Source organism: Halyomorpha halys, unplaced genomic scaffold, assembly GCF_000696795.3.
Source record: "Halyomorpha halys isolate HHAL.00 unplaced genomic scaffold, Hhal_1.1 Scaffold1007.1, whole genome shotgun sequence".
NCBI classification, from domain to species: Eukaryota; Metazoa; Arthropoda; class Insecta; order Hemiptera; family Pentatomidae; genus Halyomorpha; species Halyomorpha halys.
In genome coordinates, this window is record NW_027104983.1 from 366,028 (window position 1) to 389,944 (window position 23,917).

Genomic DNA, 23,917 nt, shown 5'->3' on the forward strand with positions numbered 1-23,917 from the left:
TATATACAATTTTATTGATTTAGAAATATCTTTCTAAATCTAAACAATGGCCTCTGTATAACTGATAAATCTGGGACCAGACTACTAAGTTACAACAAAACAGAAGTTTCTAAAAAAAAATTTAAATTAAAAAAAAATTGTTACCAATCTAACAATGAAATTAATCAGTTTTTAATGAAAAGATGATAATTTTAGATTTATACTTATTATTAATTAGCAAGAACATATAAATTAACCAAAAACAAATGAAGTAAAAAACATATGTAATTTTGATATGTTGTACAAATTTCTATTTTAATCTAAGATTACAAGATTTTCTACATTATTAATTAACACTTTTTTTTCTTATTTTTATATGCTGAAAAGAAAAATATTGTGATATACTCTATGTATTTTCTTGGTTTGCTTAAACTGTCTTTTCTAAAGCAATGAATCAAATAATCATACACATGCTATCAGGTGCTAAAACTCTCTTTTCCAGCATTACACAAAATAAAAAAAATAAAATTTTTCGAAACTGTTCCATTTCCCTTCCCCCTCCCCCCCTTGCTTCTTGTAATTCCAGGTCATCTTTCTCTTCAAAGCAAAAAACCTTTGTAATGATAAGGACCATTTCACTAAAGCTTTGTCTATTTCAATAATCATGCAATTATCGGGTTCAGAAGATTTTAAATTCTCGTAAACACTGAAGAGCTTTGACAGATGTTCTTTGATTGGGTGAGATATCTCTTAATAACTGATTATGATGAAGAAATCTTCTATCCAAATAGTTTCTTTACTATTTAAAGTTTCTAGGAGGCTGTATGGTGGGTAAGGATTTTCCATTTCTGAATTATTTCTCAATTGTTCTACATATCATGATGAAATTTTACAGAGTTCAGCCCATTGTAATTTTATTCCACGTAATGGATTAAATGTTCCAATAAAACAGTTTTGCTTGTTGTCCAGTATTTTTCAATTGAATGGAATTCATAGTATTATGAAGAGAAACTAATAAAAGGCCAAACCATAACAATAAAATTATGAAATAGATAATAAGTGATTTTTAAAATATTGAGTTGGTGTATTTATGATGATATAAATTAGGTCTTAAAGCCCATAAATTCGTTTAAAAATTATCACTTATTTAAAAATAATAGGGATTTACAAAACCTATACTTGCAATTCAAAGCAACACCTGAAAAAATTTTTAAATTAATTAAATAGGATCACTTTGAAAATAAATCATTAATTTTTAGAAATGAAAACAAAAAGTATAGAGTAATCAATCTAATAGTCAATGAGCTATAGAAAAATATGGTCTCCTATTAGAGGAAATATTTTACCCATCCTCAATTAAGTATTAAATTTGCACTTGTCTGATAACTAAAAGTGAAGGGTTTCAAAATGGTACCCACTGAAAGTGGGTAACACATATGTAGAAATAGTATTAATTGAAGATGAAGCACACATAAAACTGCACACCATCTAAGTGGGAAAAAACTTTGTAGAATAAAATTTAGAAGGGGCATTCCACCAGCAGACACTTATTTCAAAATTTTTCCTCCAGCAGTACACTTTTGGAAGATCATTTATTTCAAGTACACATGAAACTACACACTACATTCTCCCCTCCTGCTCAGATGCTAAAAGTATTATAATTGATATTTAGTTTCATAAGACATATATGTCAGAGATGTATGTATTAGAACACTCGCCAATTGGAGGGAATTTGCCGCCAGTGGAGCGGTCCTGCCCCATTTTATGTGATCCCTTGGTACACGGCTACTAATGTAAATTGGCCTTCTGCAGAGCCAATTTACTAACCATAAAATTTCACTGTGACAACAAAAGGATGTTTATTTTATTATACATAATTGTATATATATGTATGCAATTGTTTGTGACTAATAAAAGGAAGATAAGAGAGAGGAGGGTTCCTGAAATTATCATATATATAATAGTATAAGACTACTGAAAACATTGGATATGCCTCCTTAGGGTCATGAAAAAACACAAAACCTTGGGAAATTTTAAGAAAAATTGTTTTTTAAAATGGTTTATTATCTGCATTGTAAAGCAGTCATTTTCTAGATATGAGTAATCAATTCTTAACCAACACTTAAGATACACCAGATACAATTGATTGAAGAACCAGAATAAAATATTTGTTTTCTAAGTAAAAGGTTAATCAAGCACATCATAGAAACTATATATATGTAGGTATTGAGGTATTTTAAAAATAATGAAATTACTTAAACAAGCAACACTTTACATAATTAACTCTTAGATTCTCTAAACCAGAGAAATACTTAAATTTTACTTAATATTAATCCTTATTAAGCCTTACTAATACCATTTAAGTTGAGCTTTGAAAAGAAAGATTACTTCTTATGCAGATGAAGTTTATATCTCCCTTGCTTCTTCATGGAAATGCACAAGTTTCTCAGGGGGCACTAGCTTCTCCAAAAATGTTACCTGTTCATTTAAACAATTAGTTGTGAAGAAAACATTGGATATTGAGTATAATTAGCGCGTAACATACCTGTTGAATCAATTGCTTTTCTCTCAAAATTGCTCTTTGAAGAAGTATTTTTACTTTACTCAAAAGTTCACACTTCTGTGCTAATTGCTCCTTAAGAAAGATTATTTCAGTTCTGTCACCTGGGCCTCCAACTGAAAATGTATTTATCGTATAATAATAATATTTTTAAGCTGACTCGAGAGATATTATGAAAGAAGCTTACCAATAAAAGTTTCTCCTAAATGTTTTGCTTCGGATTCCCGAAGCTGTTCTTCTAATGACAATGCTCTTTCTACTGCATCCATATAGTTATTTTCCATCTTCTGAAGTTCATTTTGTAGCCTTTCCACATAATCCTAAGATATATTTATCATAATTAAATTACATGAAGATACATAGTTGAATACTTAATATAATATATGATAGACATAACTTATATAAATTTTTACATATTGAGATTTCTATTTCTCGATATCTTAAATATAAAATTATTACATAATTTTATATATTTCATGTTGATTTGAATATTTTTTGGAACCATTTAAAGAGTTTATTTTTAATTTTAATAAAAAATTGACAGTGAGAGAATGGGAAAAATTCATTTGTTCACAGATTTTTACCAATCCGTGTATAAATGAATAGTTATTAATAACTTATAATTTACTTATAAATTAGTTTGGCAAATGTTTAAAGTTAAAATCATTAATTTCAGTTTACATAAAGAACTAGGTAATGTAGAAAGATTTTACCTTATGATAATAATTAGAATGTTCAGATCTTAATTTACTGATAACTTTCTTAAGTGCCGTTACTGCTCTAACTAAATCTCTTCTACTTTGCATTTTTATTTTCTAAAAGAAAATGTAAAGAAATTATAAAAACTATTATAATCAATATTATATGTTTAAAGTTGGATTATATCTACTTACTGGGTCATGAAGTTCACTGTTCAGTGAACCTATGTGTGATCTAAAAAAATCAAATCAAATGATCAGCATTAACATTGGAAAAAAGTTTTGAAAGGATTTTTTTTTTTTTTTTTTAATATTCTCAATTAAAACTGCATTAAAAAAAATAAATAAATGCCTGCTTAAAATAATCTTAGCTACAAAACATTAAAGAATTTTAAAGAAATTTTTTTTTATTTTTAATTTTTAAACATTATTAGAATTTAAACTAACACACACAAATTACAAAAGTCCCATTCAAAAATATTAAATACTGGAGGAAGGACACTTAGAAATAAGATAAGGCAACAATAGTAATAGGACTATATCTCCTCCAGACCTCTCTTTTGTGTTGAGGGTATCCTATCGTGTGAATCAGGTTCGATGATGAAAACTTTTTTTTTAATAATTATTCCTTGTTATATCTAACTTCAGTAATTAAGGAAACAGTACATTTTTTTGCTATAGAGTGTAACCTGGTAAGGTAGGCCCTGGATATGTAAGGAACCCCTACTACTGATAATTACAATAAATCCTCAACATTTTGGCATTGAAATGCCTCTGTTAATAAGAATTTTTAAACCTTTTTAATTAAAATTTGATTTATAAGTTTTTTCAATGTTTACCTTTTTAATGTGGGCTCTGCAACTCAATAGTCTGTATTAGACAATTTATCAGGTTTGGAAAAGTGATACGTTTGTTACGAACATTTGAATTTGGAAGAACATTCTTTGTTTTTCAGTACTATCTAAGTTGTACAGCTGAAAATTAAAGCTATTGTTGGATTATGATAGTAGAAAGTTGTGTGACGAACTATATACGAGTTTAATGCAACAAAGTCTACCCTTTATAGAGTTATCAAAAACAAGAATACAATTTGTTTCCAGTGTATTGATGGAAAAAAAAAACTACCACCAACTAATTCAAGCAGAATCTTCTATATATAGGACAGTCATTTTAAACCTGCCTATTTGGAAAACTGGGTAAATGAAAAGTTTTTTTAAGTGATAAAAAATAATTGGTCCCTTGAAATTCCAATATACAGGATATACTATATACATTAAAGTGTTGCTTAAATCAAATATTTACTAGGCATAAATATTAACAGATGCCAGTTATAGCTTACTTGAAGATTAAAATTTTAAAAAAATATTAGTTTAGAACCTTTTTAGAGGGAGCTCTTGATTTATTTTATTTTGTTTGTATATCTCAATATGTACTTACATTATCTATTAACTAACCTTTTAGGTATGAATACCAACCATTGTTTTTTGTATATGAAAGTAGCTTAGGATTAGAAAAACAATCTCCACTTTTTGATGAGATCAAGTTAACATAGCTATTTTAATGGATTTTTTCACTAGTTTTAATGATTTAGTTTATTCAGATGAAAACCAACAATATCCTAAAGAAAAATAAGCATAATCATCAGGTTTAGTGTCAAATATAAAAGAAGAGTGAGTTATTGTTGTGTTATCGACTAGGGGTAAAAGTAGAGATTGTTAGTTTTGTTCCTGAACAACTCATACATTGGTTAAACAATTTATTACTGATTTTGTCTTATTGTTTAAAATTTCCACTTATAAATAACAAGAAACAACCTCATTCGGGCTCATTACAGACATTTACTAGTAAAACATATTAACCATTTACATCAATAAAAAATAAAAATTTAATTAATTTATATATAAGTAGATGGTCAGGGTTGCGGTCAAAAAAAGAAGAACAAATAGTTTTAAACTAACCATCTACTTATATTTAAATCTTTACGGTCAACTATATATACATATATGAATTAATTTATGTCTAGTTATATTTTTATTTATAGCAAACCTCGGTGAATGTTCAGGAATTGGAGGAGTTTCAGCTCTCGAATCAGTAACAAATGATTTATCGTCAAATTCATGAACCTTTTCTTCTGCTGACATATACTTTGAAAGCAAATCTACACATGGAATAGTTTTCTTTTTATTACGAGATTTATGAATAAATAAAATGATAAAATTTAACATTAATAGTTTAAACTAAGGTTTCAAAAACTATACCTTCATTTGTCTTCAGCCTCCTTTGTAGAGAAATTCTTTCCCTTTCCATCCTAGCAATTATGACCTTGAGCCTTGAAATCTGCCCTTCAAACAGTTCCATTTGTGATCCCTTGTCTTTCAACTCTTGCTTGTATTTTTCATTCAAAGATTGCAGCTTCTTTTTTTCCTCCCATTTAGCAACTTCGTCAGCACACTGAGCAAATCAAGAATTTTTTTATAGAGATCTTTTCAACAATAGACATTATAAATTATTTAAGTATAAGAAAAAATATGAATGTATATATAAACTATTTGTATATATGAACTAGAGAGCTGGGTATAGACTGCTAGATAATAACACTGTGTGGTCAGAATCCTAGTTCTGCTGATAATACATCAAATGAATTAGCAATTAATTCAGTAAAATGACAAAAATGAAGTCAATTAACATGGGTTTAACATCCTGGAAACAAAGTTCCACACAATTAACATTACTCAATATTAGCTGAATTTATAGGACTCCTCAGTGTGCTTTCATTAAAATTCTTGAAAAATAATGTCTGAGGAAATAAGAGATCATGATACTTGGTAAAGAAAAAAAAATAATAAAAAAGTAGAAGTAGTAATATTTCAAGAAAACTCTGATACCTTGTCCCTTCTCAACTGTAATTGGCTCTTTTCTCGTGATTTAGCTTTTTCTAACTCGTCTTCCAGTGTTTTTATTTTTTCCAATAGAACAGTTTCTTTTTTTGAAGATCTGGTGGAAGTTTTAGCTGATCTGTAATTACATTTTAAAAATAACATATTATATCATGAATATGAAACGTTCACCAAAGTTGGTAATCTTTTGAGTTGTATTGATATGTTGAAATGTGTTAATCTAACCTAATATTAAGTTGATGTTTCAACCTAGAGTTTTCATTTTCTAACGTTTTTATAAGATTGTTTAACTCTTCTTCTTTTTTTCTGAATTTTGAGTTCTCTTTTTTTAATTTTTCTTGAAAACCTATTTCTGTTTCTTCCTGAAAATACAAATTTAATCATGTAATTGATTCAAGTGAATTATTACAATTACCTTGATATTATGACCTTACTTTTAATTCTTTTAGACTGGTCCTTAATTCTTCAAGTTCTTCCTGTTTTTTCAGTATGTCTTCATCCTTCGTAGTTTTTTCTTCAGTACTTCAATAGAAATAATCAATATTTAATCAGTAAAATTTTGACACAATTACGGTTGATAATTGATGTATTACAATAATTAAGAATTTCAACTCATCTGAACCATTTATAACAATTTTAATTTTTTTTTGTTAGGTTTTATATGTTTATTTAATGAGAAATTGAACTCTTTTTATTTTTCAAATATATACCTTTAAAACACAAAAATATTTTATTAGTAAGAAAAATTGTTGTATGAATTATACCTAGTGACCAGATTTTTCCAATACTGCGTTTCTCTTTTACTAGCTTCCAAATGGTTCGTAGCTTCAATGAGCCGATGAGTAAGATTATTTATTTCCGTCTCTAAAGCATGGACCCGTTCTATCCATTTTTCCATTAGAATTGATACTGATTTGGATTCAGCTAATGGTTCCCTAAAATTATAAAATATAATTAATTAATTTTTATTGTTGAAGAATGATTTGATTATTGGTAGGTTATTTTCCCTAAAAGGTGAAGGCAATAAAATAAATAAATATAATTCAAGACTAAAATATGAATATCATTTCTATGTACATTCATCTAAATCAATGTACCTGGGAGTAGAAATTTTTTCTTTACTTCTTTCTAAACTATGAAATTTTTCTAACAACTGCCCATAATCTGTATTGCTTTCTTCTAACATAACCTTATACCTTTCAATGGTTACTTCCTTTTTGTTTATGATCTGTTGCAAACTAGATATAGTTTCCTGCAAACATAGACTTATTAGGAAAATACTCTCAAATAATGAAAATAGTAAAATTTTTATTTGATAATTTCTTACTTTTAATGCTTTCGCTCTCAAATCATCTACTTCACGCCTTTGAACTCCTGCTTCTTCAAGTTTTAAATTTAATGATTTTACTTTAGATTCCAATGATGTAATGTAGCTATCCTTTTCAGAAAGAGCTCTTCTGAGATCTCCTAGCTCTATTCCATAACTTAGGAGTTTTGTCTCCTGTTCTTTGAATGCACCTAAAGTCTGAGCATAAATAATTAATTCATCACAATAACATTATAGCAACTAATTTAAAAATGATATGAGGCTCCATTTCTCTAAATATTCATAATCATACCCAATAAAATTATTAACCATAGAATCAACCAAAAAAAAAATATATATATCAAAAGTATGAATGTGAATAGTGAATATATTTTAAATCATTTGAACGTTTTTTTTTTCATGTTGATCCTGTACTAAACTGAATGTTTGAGAAAAGATGTTATGAGAGAATTCACATTACAAAAACATGTATACATAATATCTTATTGATATTATTTATTATATATTTCATTGACTAAAGTGTCAATCAATATCTTAATTAAATAAAATATCTTATCTATAGTCCAATATAATGAAAGCTTTAAAAGTTATTGTTTACTCAAATTATCATTATTGTACAATGCATTGACTGTACATACCTCTAGTAATAATTCATTTATTCAAATTTGTTTGTTATCATCAAAATGACAATAAGGTTTTTTACTGTTAAGAAATAAAACAATACTCACAAACTCATTTATTACAGGCTGAGGTTTCTCAGCCACCTGTTTTAATGATTTTACCTCTTCATTTACTTTTATCATGGCTGCTTTCACCTCACTAAATAACACTTCCTGAAATAAGATTTGTTTTTTTTTTATAAATTTGAATAATTTAGGTAACCAAATATTTTCCTCTTAATCCTATTCTCTCGTTAATGTTATTCATAATTACTTTATTTTTATGCAGTTCTAGCAAAGCATTTTCATTCATCTTCTTAATATTTTCAAATTCCAAACGCAATTCTTCACATTTCTTTTTGAGATCTTTTTCCATTTCCTCAAGTTTCATTTTCTGCGATATTTCACCATTACTAGGTTTGGCATCAATGCTCATTTTCTGATCAGTTGAAATTACTAGTGGCACTTTTTTATTTTCTTCAACTGAAGCCAAAGGTAGCTCTTTGTTATTAAACTTATCAATCAAGTCTCCAACTTTCATTCCATTCTTAGCTTGATCATTGGTGATCGATACTTCTAAGTTTTCTGGTGTTCTCTGTACATCCTTATTTTGATTAAGCATTTCTTTAACAGGCTCCTGAACTCCGTTGTGTTCTCTGAAATAAAATAATAAAATAGAAAAATTCAAATTACCGTAGTGCAAAAATTAAAAATATATATATATTCTTACAAAGCCAAATCACTAGCTATTGGTTCAGTTTGTACTGCAGATTCAACAATTCCTAAACATTCTGTCTGGACTACCTTCTCCACAAACTGAGAAATTTTAAGATCATGAGATGATGATAAATTCACATCATCTATTGTGTCAACTGCTGATTTCAGTGACTGGGTGGTATCACCTGGCGATGGTGGCTTTTCACTGACAGGAATAACTTTTTCATCATTTGAAATTCCTGTTCCCTCGGTTTTTTCTTTTGTACCATCTGTATCTTTTGATTTGTCAATCTAAAATATAGAGTCGAAAGTAAGAAAACAAACTAAAATAGATCTATTGAAAATAAAAATAAATTTTGCAATTGACATAATATGAAGAGTCAACAAGAATGGTTTTAGTCATAAAAGATTCGAAAGGAGAAAATTAAAGTTAAATGTTTCAGTTTTAATTGCATTGTAAAATTTCACAATTTGATGGTAATTTAAAAATTTCTTTAAAAATTGTTAGGCATAAGTCATTCTTTATCAAAAATTGGTGTAAGTCAAAACTATAGTTTTGATATATTAAATGCTGTAAGGAAAGTTCCATAAAGTTTTTGCTAAGAGAATAACAGCCTACTTTCTCAGTTAAAACTAGTCAGTCAGAAGCTTATTCAACTACTTTAAAATATTTATGTTAATGCAGTCAATCATTAATTAACTGATTATTATGATAATGAAACGTGATGAAAACAATTTGAACTATTAAATGCAACTAAAATAGCAAATGTCAAGAATGAAGAAAGTTTTTTCACTCTTGGAATTTGCTAGGACTAACACCTACTGGACCTAGGTCAAGGGTGAGGCGAGAAAAGCTCATAATTTAATCTTCATAAATTCAGAAATCACCTCAGGAAAATTGTCACCAGATGGCAACTATTTCAATATTATTTATATATTTTTCCTTCATCGAGATAAGCAAAATACCAGGCTCGTTGTGAAGACATACAGTGAGTTATGATGGCCAGGCCCTATATAGCCTCATGTGCTGCCTATCTATTATTAGTTGTGTTCTGTATTTACAATAAGGACAGACTTTGTCCAAATTAAAAATTTCTTGGCCAATTATTGGTACACAAATCTCACCATATGGTTAAGAGTGATATGGATTTAATGAATTATTGTCATTATTATATTATTAACTGTTTTTATTTAGATAGTTTCAAAATAATTTTGCTTTAAAAATGTGATTTATTAATATTAGTTTTTAAATCCAAATAAATTGAGATACAGCAATGATAGTTGTATGAACCTAAAAATATCCAATTGTTTAGACATTTAGTTCAAAACGTTTCTAAATATTAGTCAACATTAAACATCAGTCCTAAGAATAACAGCATATCCTCATTTCACACTCATTGCAATAAATTGATCAGTGTTCATAACATTGATTATTCTATAGACGTGAAGCAACTTTGTATATTAAAAACTGATGTATTAAAATAATTCTTCATCATTTCTCATGATTTATTTCTTCTCCAATTTCTCAGTCAGAAAATTTAAATTAGGTAAATTAGCTCTTCAGCTTTTCCTAGTTGTAGAATTATGTGGATATTATTTTTACATGTTGTATAATAAACTTGAAAAACATTAAGAAATTTTGGCAACAATTAACAGTATATTTATGAAACTTTATTTATTTGTTTTCTTAATCTCATCTAACAAGCAAACTATGAATTAAAAGAATTACTCCCTAAAGCTGCTAGTATGAAATTTAATAAAATACTAAGAATTTAATTTAATAAAATACTAAGTATTTAATTTAATGAAATACTAAATATTTAATGTGATAAAATACTAAGTATTTAATGTACTAAAATACAAAGAATTTAATGTAGTAAAATACTAAGTATTTAATGTAATAAAATACTAAAGAAACAACCTGAGTCCTTGGAGCTGGTACTGGAGTTATTGGTGCTTCGGATAACTTTAATTTATCCTGTAGCTCTCCAAGTTGTAGCATAGAAGTCTGAAGCTCGGCTTGAAAATAGCTCTCCCTGAATCTAGTGAGAAGAACAATACAAGTTTTATTTATTTATTTTGTATGTGGGGAATAAATTAAGGATAAAAAAAAAAAAGAAGAAAAGTGAAATGCACTGTAAATAATAAAAATGTGGCCAACCAAAAGTCACCATAAATTTCTTTTATGGTTTTAAAAAAAAATAAACATATATATTTTTAATATCTAGTTTCAATTCCAAAGGTCTATTCCAATAGACTTAATACATAAAATGGGTACTATATTCAAACCTCTTCTCTAGTTTCCATAAATGGTTAATAGATTCTCCCATCCTTATGATCTACCTAAAGCTATGCTTTCAACAATAACTAATAACATCAAAGAATAGGATAACCTTATGGGATAATGGTTCTCAACCTCCATCCAGTGCCAGTAATGTAATGTAAAACATCAGAGAAATATTTGTCATTTACTGCTTCTCTAAACAAAAAATCTTTTTTCTTTAAACATTTAATATGGATGCTTTTGTATGTTCTGGTTTAAATAGCCAAGGAAAAACAACATATAAATTCTGTAGAACCAAAAGTCTCAATTTAAAAAAAAAAGGTATTTATTATCTTTTTGAACTCATATCATCAATTATAGTCATAAATAGTTGTACATACATGATTTTTTTTTTGTGCTACAGCTTAGATAAAATCCTGAGTTGATAGATATTTAAAATTTATAGATAAATTTAATTTCAATTATTTATAACTAATAAAAGATTTTTCATACCTAGATTCTCTGAGTTCCAGCCTAAGCGCATCATTGTTTCCTTGAAGCTTGTTAATAACTGCTTGAAGCCTCATGGCAGGATGGTACCAGCCAGAAACATGTCTTGCGTCCAGAGCGTCCAAAAGTGACTCTAAACATTCCGACTCGATTACTACTCTGGTTTTCCCTTTAACAAAATTTAATCTAGTCTGTTCTATAAAATTTACAATGAACCAACACCATAATAGTTTGAATGGTTTATATTATTACCATCTTGCTTTTGTATACTCTCTAAAATCTCATGTAAACCTTTTCGAAGAGATTCATTTTCTTCAATAGCAAGCCTTAATTTGTCTTCAAGTTCTTTTTTATCTGATAAATCTGTAATCAAGAATATTATCTTAGTTTTAATAATTGGAGTTGATTTATATCTTTTAAATTGCTTTATATCTCCTATGGAAGCATTTATTTAATGTTCATCTTGCCTTATTACACATGTCCTTTTTATCTTTTGATGATTTATAATAAGTATAGAACTAGTGTCAATAATTACAACATTACAATTAAAAGAAAAGAAAGAAATCTTAATATTCCATTCTCTTTTAAATTATCAAAATTTTTATTAAAAACTCATGATTATTAAAGAATTACAATAAATATTTCGAAATATAATTCACCTTGTTCTTTGTTTTTCACCTCTTCCTTTGTTTTCAAATCTTCGCTCAGCTTTGCAACTTTTGCTCGCAATTCAAAATTCTATTTTTAAGTTGAAAGGAAAAAGAAAATATAGGTAAGTGAAAGTAAAAAAGCAGAATTGTTAAATATGTCAAATGAGAGAATAGGTATGTATTAAATTAAAGGAATACATTTTAAAAAGATAGTAAATACTTAAATACCTGTACACTTAGATTTATAGCTGTCTGTTGAACAGCACTCAATTGAGTCTGTAAATCAATATTACTGTTTTTATCTTCATCTTCAAAATACTTCTCATAATTTTGACTAAACAGAGATAATGTGGACTAGAATGTTTAAAGTTTATCAAAATAAATATATATTCACATAAAAAATTGAACTTACGTGTCAATTGGGGCTTCTTCTCCTGACTGGAGAGATAATGTATTTATTTGTTCAACTAACTTCAGAATCTGACTATCTCTTATTTTCAATTGCTTCTTAAGATCTTTCACTTGATTTCTTGCCTCTGCAAGTCCATAAACACCTTCTTCATATTCTCTTAATTGTATTATCAGTTCAGTCATCTAGAAATTGTTTAGTATTGATTGATAGAGATAGGTTCAACAGAGATCTGGTATGAGAGATTAGATTTTTTTTTTATTATATTATTATTGCGTTTTAAGTATTTTTTTTTTTTTATGAAGGATATGTTTGTTAATATATATCATGAATTGTAAACAAAAATCAAATTAAAAAACCAACATACTTCCTCAGCTCTGAATTGTGCATCCTGTTCAGCATCATTCACTTTTTCTTGGAGGAAATGAATTTGGTTATGAGCTTTCTCTAATTCTTCTTTCAGTTCCTCATATTTCATCGAATCGTCATCACTACCACTTCTGAAAACAATTTATGTCCATATAAATTTGCTTTCGCTTAAGTTGATTTAATTTAATAAGGAAATAAAGAAATTCAATCCATAATTCATTTCAAACATCTATCTCATATAGGCATATAGATAATGATAAAGAAACTAGAAGTATAGAAATTGTCTTATTTAGTAATTAGGAAAAATGCACTACCTTTTTCCTTCCATTAGGTTTATTTTTCAAATAACTGAGAAATGTAAAATGTTATGATACAAACACATCATTCATATCATATTATATAATCTTGTTTTCCTTTGATTACAACAAAAGAAAAAATAGTTAATTATATAAGACATTAGTTATACACACAGACCTGACACACTTTAAACAGACATGGTGTGAAGAGCTCACTATTTGTTTAATAATAAATAAGTATTGATTTTAAAAGCATAAGACAATAATTACATCTTCAGTTCTAAAAAAAATATCATAAAATATCAGATTTTTCTTTTAAGAAGTCCTCCAGAGGACCTATATAGCCCCGGAATGAGAATGTCAAGATCCATTTCTCAGGGCCAATACAAAATAAATATTGACTGAACCAGGTCAGCTATCAGAGTCCTCTATCAGATATTACAATTTTGTAAGATATTAAGACAGTTAAAAATAAAAACTTTTAATGTTAAAGAAATGAATATGTTTGGTAGTTTAAAGTTATAAATTAATAAATCTTACTTCTCTTCTGCTCTTTGTTTCAATTCTTGTACCTGAACTGAACTCTTGGTCATATCTTCTGTTGCCTGCTTGAGCTGTTCATGAAGTTTCTTAATAATATCTTCTTGTTCTTCAATCGTCTGGTAATATTTAAAATCATTAATGTGGAAAAAAGAAGTTATTCTAACAAAAGAAACATGCAATTTTCATTAATTTTTACTTTGGACAATTCAGTATAATTAGCAGCAAATGCCATTGATCCTTTCGGGCCAGGTGACTCTACAGTTTCGTTCAGCTTAGCTCGAAGTTCTGTCACTTCTTCATCTTTTTGTGAAAGGATCTCCTGTTAAAATAACATTAGTCAAATAAGTAAGAAACCCACTTTTTTTTAAAATTTAATGCTGTGCTATATTAAGACTGAAATAATTAATAACTACCTAAATATTACATTTACCTGCCATTTAGCAACTCTTTCTTCAAGCGCATCAATTAAAATGTCTAGATGGCTTTCTCGTTTATTCCTTTCCTCAACCAGCTCTGCTACCTGTGATGTCAAACCAATGTTTCTTTCTTCTAGAGTTGCCAATTTTTCTAAAGCAGTGAACATATTTTCAAAAATAAAATTAATCCAAAAGAATGTTTTGAAGAAAGTCCAACATTTTTCCAAAAAAAATGGTTCTGAAAATAAATCTGTTACTTGATCCCGAACAAATAATGTTATTAATTCTAAAATTTTAGTCAAATTTTATTTTAATAAAATCAAATAGATTCTGAAAACATTAAAAACTATAAATACTGTAACTACAGGCAAGAATGACCGAAATTTAGCAATGGAATTTCTTTATACTGCCATTCATTAATGTGTTATTTTTTAAAAATTATAAGCGTAAGCAGTTTTCATTCAATTTTAAATCTCTCTTAACTGAATGAATACAATTTTGGCAGATGTTTTACCAGCACTAAGCCATGGAATTATCTTCAGAAATGGAGAGCAATAGGAATTATATCTTTACTATAAATATATCTTTACTAACCAGGGAAATATAAAATCGGGTTATAATGAGGCTGCTAATATTATTAATGTTTTAATTGACATAGCAATGAAAGAATACTAAATTCTAATTATATGTAACGCATTTAATCATATGAACTGCTAAATATAAACTACCAAAAAAAAAGAAAGAAAATACTGCCTACCATAATAGCATTATGGATAACACACTTTTTATAGCAAATATTAGACTCCAAAGATCTCAGGTTTGAGTCCACATTTGAATTAAGAAATATATTTTATGTTTTACCAACTGGGAATCGACAAAGGGTCTCAAGACAAGATATGACAGCCCGCATAAAAATGATATCTGACCCAGCAATGTGGGCTTAAAAATTTAACTTCATATTTTCACTGTGTTTTATCATGAATCTACCTTCAGAGGTATAATATAAATTAAATTAATACAAAATAATCAGTATGATTATTTAAAAGTCTTAAAATTAAAATTTTACTTCATAAAAGAGCAGAGTCATGAAGTTTAGGAAGTCACTTTAACAATGAGTTAGATATCATTATAATTAAAAACTGTTGGCTGTCATTGAATAAAGTGTAAGATATAAGAAGCAACAAAATAAACATATAATAATCTCTTACCCTGAAATTCATAATTGGCTTGCCTTAAAGATATATTTTCTCCAGAAAATTTTGTGAGGTTAGTTGTAGCATCTGATAATTCTTGGCGAATGGAATTCAGTTTTGTGTTAACTATCTCATTGTCTTTTTCTAAAACCTAAAAAATCAATATGTTTCAATTACATGTATGTTCCAATATATTCTCTATTGGATTATAAGAAATGTATATCTACTGTGGTCTCAGACAAATGTTTTACATATTTGGGGCCATTTTTGTTATTAAACATTGCTCTGTGCTAAATAAAGCCCATAATACCAGGTGGAAACATCACTTTTGAACAAAAAAAAACTTAAGGTATTGTTTTTCGAGTCAATTTGACTGATAACCAGGTAAATATATAATCCTTAAACTATATTGTAAGAGTTCTTGCTTCTAAATATATATTAATGATAATATTTTTATTTTAATAATATAAAAATGTTTTAGGAGTATGGGCACTGCAATAATACTGTTTATTGTTATATATATATAATAAACAGGTTCTTACCTGAATATCTGAAAGAAGTTGTAAAATATGTTTATTTTTATGCTGGATCATTTCTTTAAGCTGAGCAGTATCATCAGAGCTTTCATCTTGGATGCTTGATGCCATTCCATTTTGCCCCTCACTTTGCATAATAATTATCTCTTTGCGTAAGTCAGCCTTTTCTCTTTGAAGTTCTACAATGTCTGATTGTAACTAGAAAATAATCATTACTTTACAAAGCATAAACCAGTTATTATTAAAGTATATTTCACATTATCAAAATGACCTGAATGAGATTTGTTAATAATAATGAAAATTAAAAATAATCTTATGTTTGAAAACTTTAACAATGTATGATTTCTTTAAATGAGAAAATACTAAGTTGCCTTAGAAACTTTCATGAAATGAACAATGTACTTGCAGAATGTTCTGAAAAAGTTTCAATAAACGCCCCTTGCCAACCGTCCTCTTCCCTCCATGACCAGAGTTTTCGAGTTTTGCTCTTTTCATCTGAGGAAATATCCTCAACAAGGCTGGAACAATAGACACTTAAGGTGGTCTAGAATAAACCCTTAGCACTTGAACTGTAAAACTTTATGATAATACTAAAATAAAAAAACAGATTGTTTAAAAAAAAAAAAAAAAAAGGAAGACAAATCTAGCCTTATGAATCATTTAAGTGTTGCACCAAAACAATATCAAAATAGGACAAGCAAATGGATATTCAGACAAAATATTCTTTACAGTAAATTGAGGAAAGGAGCCTAAAAAAAAAATCCCTTACTCTCACCTTTATCAGAAAAAATGATATTTTATAAATTTAACCAATTCCAAGTGACCTGAAATTCAGTTTTTAAAAAATGGCAATGTACATGTACATATAATCTTAATTGTGTGAGAACATATTATAACAATATTTATTAGTTCATACCATAAAATATGAAATAAGAATAATACAAAGTAGTAATACTTAGCAATTAATAGATTAACAGATAATTGAAAATAACTGGAAATACAAGGATTAATCAACTTTCAGAATTTGGGATAATCAAAACTTATCTGATGATTGCTAATTTTGTAATTAAAAAGAACAGATGTAGAAATAAGTATAAAAGAGAAAATAAAATAATTAAAATAAAATATCAAAAAGTTTCATTAAAACTTTTAGATTATGAATATGTTTTTAAGGTAAAATACCAAAAAAAAAAAATTAATAGCGAATGTATTTTTTAATTGTATTTATTATTATCTCTCTTTAATATATATTTAATATTTTACACTGTTTTCACTTTTTTGTAGATCAGTGTTTTTACCTAAAACCTGAATTAAAAAAACAAAAAAAACAATATTTTCTAATTTATAAACACATTTTTATTTTTACTTTCATTAACCCATATATGGAGTACATAGTAAGGGAAAGTATTGTAATTGTGTGAAATTTCAAATTCGAACTTTGGATGGAAGTACATGATTTTTCATGAGGTTCCCTGAGTCCATAAAATCTAGTATTGTGAAATGGTCTCTGTGTGTTTTTCTATGAACAGTCTAGCTCAAAAAAGAAAAGTCGTATGACATTTATGTTTTGACTAAATAAACAGACCGGAAGTGCCACTTTATAGAATCGATTTTTCACATTTTTTTTAAACAGTCCTAACAATTTTGATTAAATGTACAATGTACATGCCAATGTACAATTAATCAAATTTTTTAAAATCATATTCATGACAACAATTATAAAAGGTAAAATAAAAAAGTAAAAAGCCATTCAATTTATTTTTTACTAGAACAAAAAAAATATATATTCCATTGCACTATTAGTGAAAGATAATAATTTAAATAATGTAGTTATAAAACAATTTTAAACTATGAATGTATAGATGACATGATTTCAAAATGGAAATTGAAAAAATGACATATATGATTACAATAATTTTAAATATACACATATAACATAGATAAAAATTATTGATAAGAATAACCCAATTGTTACAATTTTAGGATGCAAAGGTGCTTGAGTATGGGATAATTGTCCCAAAACGTTGTACAAGCAAAATTAAAAAATTTCCTTTTTTAACCTATTTTTTTAAGGTCTACAATGTAGGCCAAAACTTTAGCATAAATTGTTAAGTTTTAGGCTATTTTTTGTTTTCATTCATCACTGCCTGGTAATTACCTCCTAAGCCTTTGTATGTTTTGAAAATGAGTTACTTTGTACAATGGTTTTCAATTAGAAGGGTAATCATTATTTTCCATGTAAGTTTTTTTATTGTGAAAGCCATCCTATGTTTCCTCACTACACACTTATTTTTCATATCATCGGGGCTCTTCCCTCATCTTCATACATCTTGATAGTAGTTACACAGCCCTAATCCATCTAAAATACTTTGTCATAATTTAATTAATTTATACTGTAAGCTACTTTTTTTAATTTTCACCATCACACAGCGAAGGATTTCACAATAAAAACTTTCTTGTAAAATTTTCCCTAGTGTTTTGATTGTGTCATGTTATGATTTGGGAACATTTGTGTAGGCTGGGCTTATTATTTATTCACCAATTTGCATACCAATTTTACTTGTAGTTCCTTTTTTATAAAAATATTTACTGTAGAATAGATAGGGTTATATTAAAATAATGAGTAAGTCTACACTCAGCAGTTTGTTTCTTGGTTCTTCTGGCAACTTAATTAGCAGGCTGGTATGACCACTTAGAGAGAGTGGCCAGACCAAAAATAAAGGAAAATCTTGGATGATCATTCACTTAGAAGAGCTATAACTATGTACTATTTTTTCTTTTTTTTTTAGCAATATTATTTTTATATTATAAAAAAGTCTGTATCTGAAATAATAGATAGTTTAGAAACTAATTCATTCAGTTATTTTTTTAAGTATCTTTAGTGCGAATAAATATTTCAAATTTCTATTCAAGAAGAACTTTATTACTTTTTCAATATGAAGCCTTTCATTTTCCAGTTCTTTTTCTTTGTTTTCAATTTCTTCATTTAGTTTTTCAATTTGCTTGTTAGCTTTCGATAGTTCTGCGTGTAACTCTTCATTATTTCCACCTTAAAAACAGTTGTATTACTTGTAAGGGAATCAAATTTTGTAAATATATGACAGTAAAATCACATAAAGTATCTGATGTGATTTAAGATTTTTTTATTTTACAATTAGTGATAAATTTTCATACTCTTGATTCCATTTTGATTTGCACTAATTTTAGAAATAAATATTATTTTAAAGCATCCTTAAGACAGAAAATTTAATATGACATATGTGTTAGCTATTAATAAACAACGTACAAAGAATAAATAATAGTTTACAAATTCTTTTTTCAATGACACAATAGGAAATTATATATATAAATCATTTATTAATTCAATACAATCATGAAGATGATTTTTACCAATAATTACATATAACTGTACATTCATTCTAGTTCCTTCATTATTTTTAAACAAAGAATATTTTCTAAGTTATAAACATTTATTCTATTATTTTTAAACAATGAACATTTTCAAAGTTATAAATAATTATCCCATTAATTAAATAAACAATTTAATTTATTTTCTTCTAGTATCAGTGAATAATGAAAATTCTCCAGATAAAGGAAGTTCTCTTATATCAGTTATGTTTTTCAATAACTAGTCAAATTATTAGTTTTAATTATAATATTTGTCAGTCTAAAAATATGTTTTATATTAAACATTTTTAATATAAAGAGAATTATGTGCTTGGTATGGATCAAGAGCTACATGAATTTTTCAGGTGAGAAAGTAGTAAATAAATTATTTGTTGTATATTGATTATTTTTTGTTTGAAAATTATTACATATGAACAATATAAATACAATCAAATAAAAATAATTCTACTCACCTGGACTAGAGGCTAAAATATCTAAATCTGCCAACAAACTTTCAACCTAAAGAAATAATGAATAAGAAATAATAAAATTTACTCCTGATTTATTCTTGAATGATTAACATAGTATGTTTTTACCTGCTCTCCTTTATACTTCAAGACTTCTTTTGTCAATACAAATAATGGTTCAAACTTATCATGAGGTGTATTTGGTTCAACATTTAGCCACATAATACTTTCATACAGATCATCCTTCTCCTGCGAAGACAGCTTTTCAGGATTAACTGCCAAAATTGAATCAATATTGGCTTGGACCATTTTATACTCATTAATTTACACTCATCAAAACAGAACTAAATAAAACTTTAGTATGGTGTCAAAATGTTTTAACCTCCATCCTCCCCCTAACATGTGATCAAAACAACCCTTTAGTTTGTTGATTGTTGCTATGGCAACTCAGAAAGGCATTCAAAACACGAAGGCATTAAATGATTGGTGAAGCAGTATAAACTTAAGAATATTTATAATTAAGAAAACAAGAATAAAATAGAATTATGTTTGCCAAAGTATTATATGGAGGTAAATTTCAAAAATATTCATGATTGATAACCAATATTTTTTGTAAAAATCATTAATATATATTATATACTTTAATTTTTTATTGAATTAAATGCTTTTTTTATTTATACATATATTTATTCTTTTTTTTAGACTCAAATGAGATGATAATTAATCCCAATTGCTATGTAAGATTAATTTATGAGTATATAAGAATCAAAGCTGATGTACCAAGTGATGGTTTGTATATTTATCACTCTTAGGAGAATCAATAAAATTTCCATTGCTTATTATTTATTTCTTCAAATGACTTATTATTTTTAACATTTTATAGTTGAAATAGATCTGTGTGATAGCAAGGGGAATCTAAAAAAAATAAATGAGCCACCAAGCTATAAAAGTGGTTTGGATCTACTAGAACTAGGGGAAACCTATTACATAGTTGCCTTAAGAGGTGAGAATAAAAACAATTGGTTCTCAATAAAAAATAAGACATTCTTTCACTAATACTAATTTTATTCATTTTTACATATTTATAAGTATTACATATTCCAAAACATTTTTAGAAAAAAAGCTAGTTGTTAGAGAGAAATTCAAGGTAACAAATCAGAGAAACTGTAGCTAATCAACCAATAAAATATATAAGTATTTTATTTCTCCTAATTTCTAAAATATTTAGGTATTTTATTTCCTCTCCCACTATATCGTGGTTTGTATTTATGCAAAATTTAAATGATGTTATTAAAAATATATTATAAATTGTATTTTGATATTAAATTCCTTTATTTAAAAAAAAAAAAATTACATCTCAAAACTTTATATACAAATCAACAATCTGACAGCCAAAATTCCTTAATGGCATTTAAAAATCGCAACAATTCTGTCTTCTTTTTTGTGAAGACGGTGCCACATGAATTTATATAAATGTAAATTAACATGTTTTGATGCAATTCCATGTTGCTTGTTCTGCCATTAAGATAACTCAAAAAGTTTTTCATTAAGTATTTGTATCAGTATCAGGATCAATAAAATTATAAGTGATTGATTTCCAAATGCTTGCTAACACTTATCAGTTCGTTTACTTCCTATGCTTTCCAAGATTTCGAAACAATCATTGATCCTTCTTCCAAAATAGTACTTGCTTTTCTATTTGGAACACTAACAGCTAAACATTCCTTGGTATCTTAACTAATGCCACCAAATATCCATTGCTCTGGCAACGGTCTATCAACTTGGGATTTTATTTTCGAAATAGGACTTTCTTCAATTTCCATAATTTTTCCAGGCCCTCCTATTTTGTTATTTTCTCTGGTCAACATACTATGAGCACATAATTCTCAAGTAATTGTTCTAATCAATTACCATTTCATCTGATAAATCCAATTGTTCGTTTCCCCATTTAATTGATGATAAATTATGGTACTAGCTGCAAATAAACCTTATTAGGATTGAAAAGGTGAATTCCAGTCCTTCAAACCATGTTCCTTTTTGAATTGATATTGACTCTTCATAACCTTTAACATTATATTTCCATTGATTGTATGAGTTTAAGTAAATAAGACATACCATGCTCACTCTCATACTTTATTAGATGGAATGATTCCAAAACTTTGAAAATACTATATTACCTTTTCTTCAGTAGAAGGTAAATCCCAAATTTTAATCATTATTTCCAAAGAAACAAGGTGAAAAACAACTCATAATAATAAACCAAACATAAAATTTATAAGAAAGGTTCTAGTACATAACAATATGAACAAGGTCGAAATAAAAAGTTAACTTTTAGTTTTAAAAAGTTTTATTCCAGCTTACATATTTATTATGAAATTCAAAATAACTATTTTGTAAAGGCTCTGAATCAAAAAGCAAGTACGTACTCTAAGTATGTTAAGATTTTATTGAACTTGTACTTTTTGAGTAACTTGTTATAACCTTATAACCTTCTATCCAACGAACTTTTTTCATAGAAGTTCATTGAAAGCCTTTATTCTAAAACTTATTCTAAAGATGTTTTATGGGGAAAAAAATGAGAAACAAAATTCACCATAGTACACCTTATACCCTAGTTTCTGTCTACGCTAGGCGGTCTGACTGTTTTAAAATACTTGTTCATGCATTCGAGGTAATACAGTTTGACTGATGTTAATAGAATTTTCAGAGATTATACGCATTGATCGGAACATCCTAGATGATCATATCGCTGCTTTGCCTTTAATGGTAGTACAACTTAAAAAAAATGTTTTTATTTTTCCATTTTTGCTTAACGTGTTCCAAAGATTGTGCACTTTCACCATAGAGTACGGTACATCATAATTTACCACTGGAGAACAGACTAGCCGATATTAAACTGTACTCGACAGACGAAACTTGCCGTGTAAGTAAGGAGAGTGTGAAATTAATGAGATTGGTAGTTCTTTCCTAAGATTCATAGAATATTAATGGTAACAAATGGAGAAATTGATTCCATTTTTTTAAGTGATAATTGTGCTTACAAAAAAATCAATTTTTAAAAAAAAACATATCAGTACGCTACGTATAAATTTCACAATATCAATTCCAATGCGCATAAATTAAATATATCAATGATTTCACCCAAAATGAAGCAGATAACATTAATTATTTGACAGGAAAAGAGGTGAAACGAACTTTGAGAGGTGGTCCGATTTGTGCACACTAAAATTTCGCTTCCATCATTCATACAGCCAAACAAAAAAATAAATACATAAATAAAAACTCTGGCAGCCTTATAATGTTGTTGAAACGATGCATGAAGATTTTTTTTGACAAAATAAAGGTGATGTGTTCCAACAGCAAAGGTAGTGAGTGTATCTTTCAGAAATATGTAAAATAGCATAGTTAAAATGACCTAAATAAAGGTACTGAAATTAATTAAATAAGAATATTTGTCTTGGCATAATAAAAATGTATATTCAGAGAAGTAAAGCTTAGTATTACTAGATTTCTGCGTGGTAAAACAATTATGGACCTAAGACGTACCTACTCAAAAGAACCGATAGACTGCAAGGAAGAGTACGACTTAGTACCCCCATGGTATGTAAGACTACAGAGCAGAAAATTCCTGGAGCAGCTTTACACCCTATTAAGATCATTCCTGCAGCATAGCTCATTAAGGTACGCTATACGGTATCCAGAGATGTATCATTCACCTGTGGAGTTCCCTAGGGGCTTGTGCTATCTCCACTACTGTTATCAAGATATATAGCTGAAACTGTTGGAGCCGACTATTTTCACTAGTTCAGTAAATGCAGAGAAAGCTCTACGACAGGGGGATAAGGTTTGCACCGACATAAATAAGAGACTGGAAGGCCTGAATATTACAGTTAATCCTAAGAATATCGACTAACTTATTTTCTCCTTCCATAAAAGCGTCTTCTCCCTAAAGGTGCTAGAGTAGCAGGACGCAAGAATAGACCAGCAGGCAGCATAGTGTACATGTATATGTATATGTATATGTATATGTATATATATATA

The 23,917-nt window shown here is 27.7% G+C and overlaps 2 protein-coding genes across 4 annotated transcripts in view; one reads left to right on the forward strand and one right to left on the reverse strand.

The window, feature by feature from the left end:
- Positions 1 to 246: 246 nt before the first annotated feature.
- Positions 247 to 20,273, reverse strand: LOC106687754 (Centrosomal protein 290kDa). 3 transcript variants are annotated; one of them, XR_001344214.3, is made up of 32 exons: positions 20,006 to 20,273; positions 19,883 to 19,928; positions 18,950 to 19,071; positions 16,029 to 16,220; positions 15,502 to 15,637; positions 14,308 to 14,444; positions 14,074 to 14,196; positions 13,875 to 13,993; positions 13,037 to 13,169; positions 12,673 to 12,854; positions 12,489 to 12,594; positions 12,270 to 12,348; positions 11,863 to 11,973; positions 11,614 to 11,779; positions 10,759 to 10,879; positions 8,851 to 9,128; positions 8,395 to 8,776; positions 8,190 to 8,294; positions 7,462 to 7,659; positions 7,232 to 7,386; positions 6,899 to 7,069; positions 6,569 to 6,656; positions 6,360 to 6,496; positions 6,123 to 6,252; positions 5,496 to 5,688; positions 5,284 to 5,395; positions 3,433 to 3,472; positions 3,253 to 3,354; positions 2,727 to 2,859; positions 2,525 to 2,655; positions 2,336 to 2,457; positions 247 to 1,177 (listed from the first exon to the last, which is right to left on the reverse strand). XR_001344214.3 is itself a non-coding variant. In XM_014431801.3 (32 exons), exons 1-31 carry the CDS (start codon positions 20,183 to 20,185, stop codon positions 2,386 to 2,388), a joined length of 4,380 nt encoding a protein of 1,459 aa, XP_014287287.1. In that variant the 5' UTR covers positions 20,186 to 20,273; the 3' UTR covers positions 247 to 1,177; positions 2,368 to 2,385. The 3 variants fall into 3 exon arrangements, 2 of the variants coding, with proteins under 2 accessions (XP_014287287.1, XP_066903030.1); XM_014431801.3 differs by having other exon boundaries at positions 2,368 to 2,457; XM_067046929.1 differs by lacking the exon at positions 247 to 1,177 and having other exon boundaries at positions 1,190 to 2,457; positions 11,614 to 11,743.
- LOC106687755 (uncharacterized protein CXorf65) overlaps positions 20,263 to 23,917 on the forward strand; it is a 12,079-nt gene continuing 8,424 nt past the window's right edge. Inside the window, exons 1-3 of the mRNA XM_067046939.1 lie at positions 20,263 to 20,446; positions 20,579 to 20,665; positions 20,760 to 20,879. Coding sequence (XP_066903040.1) covers positions 20,422 to 20,446; positions 20,579 to 20,665; positions 20,760 to 20,879 — 232 coding nt within the window. The 5' untranslated portion in view covers positions 20,263 to 20,421. The remainder of the gene's footprint in view (positions 20,447 to 20,578; positions 20,666 to 20,759; positions 20,880 to 23,917) is intronic.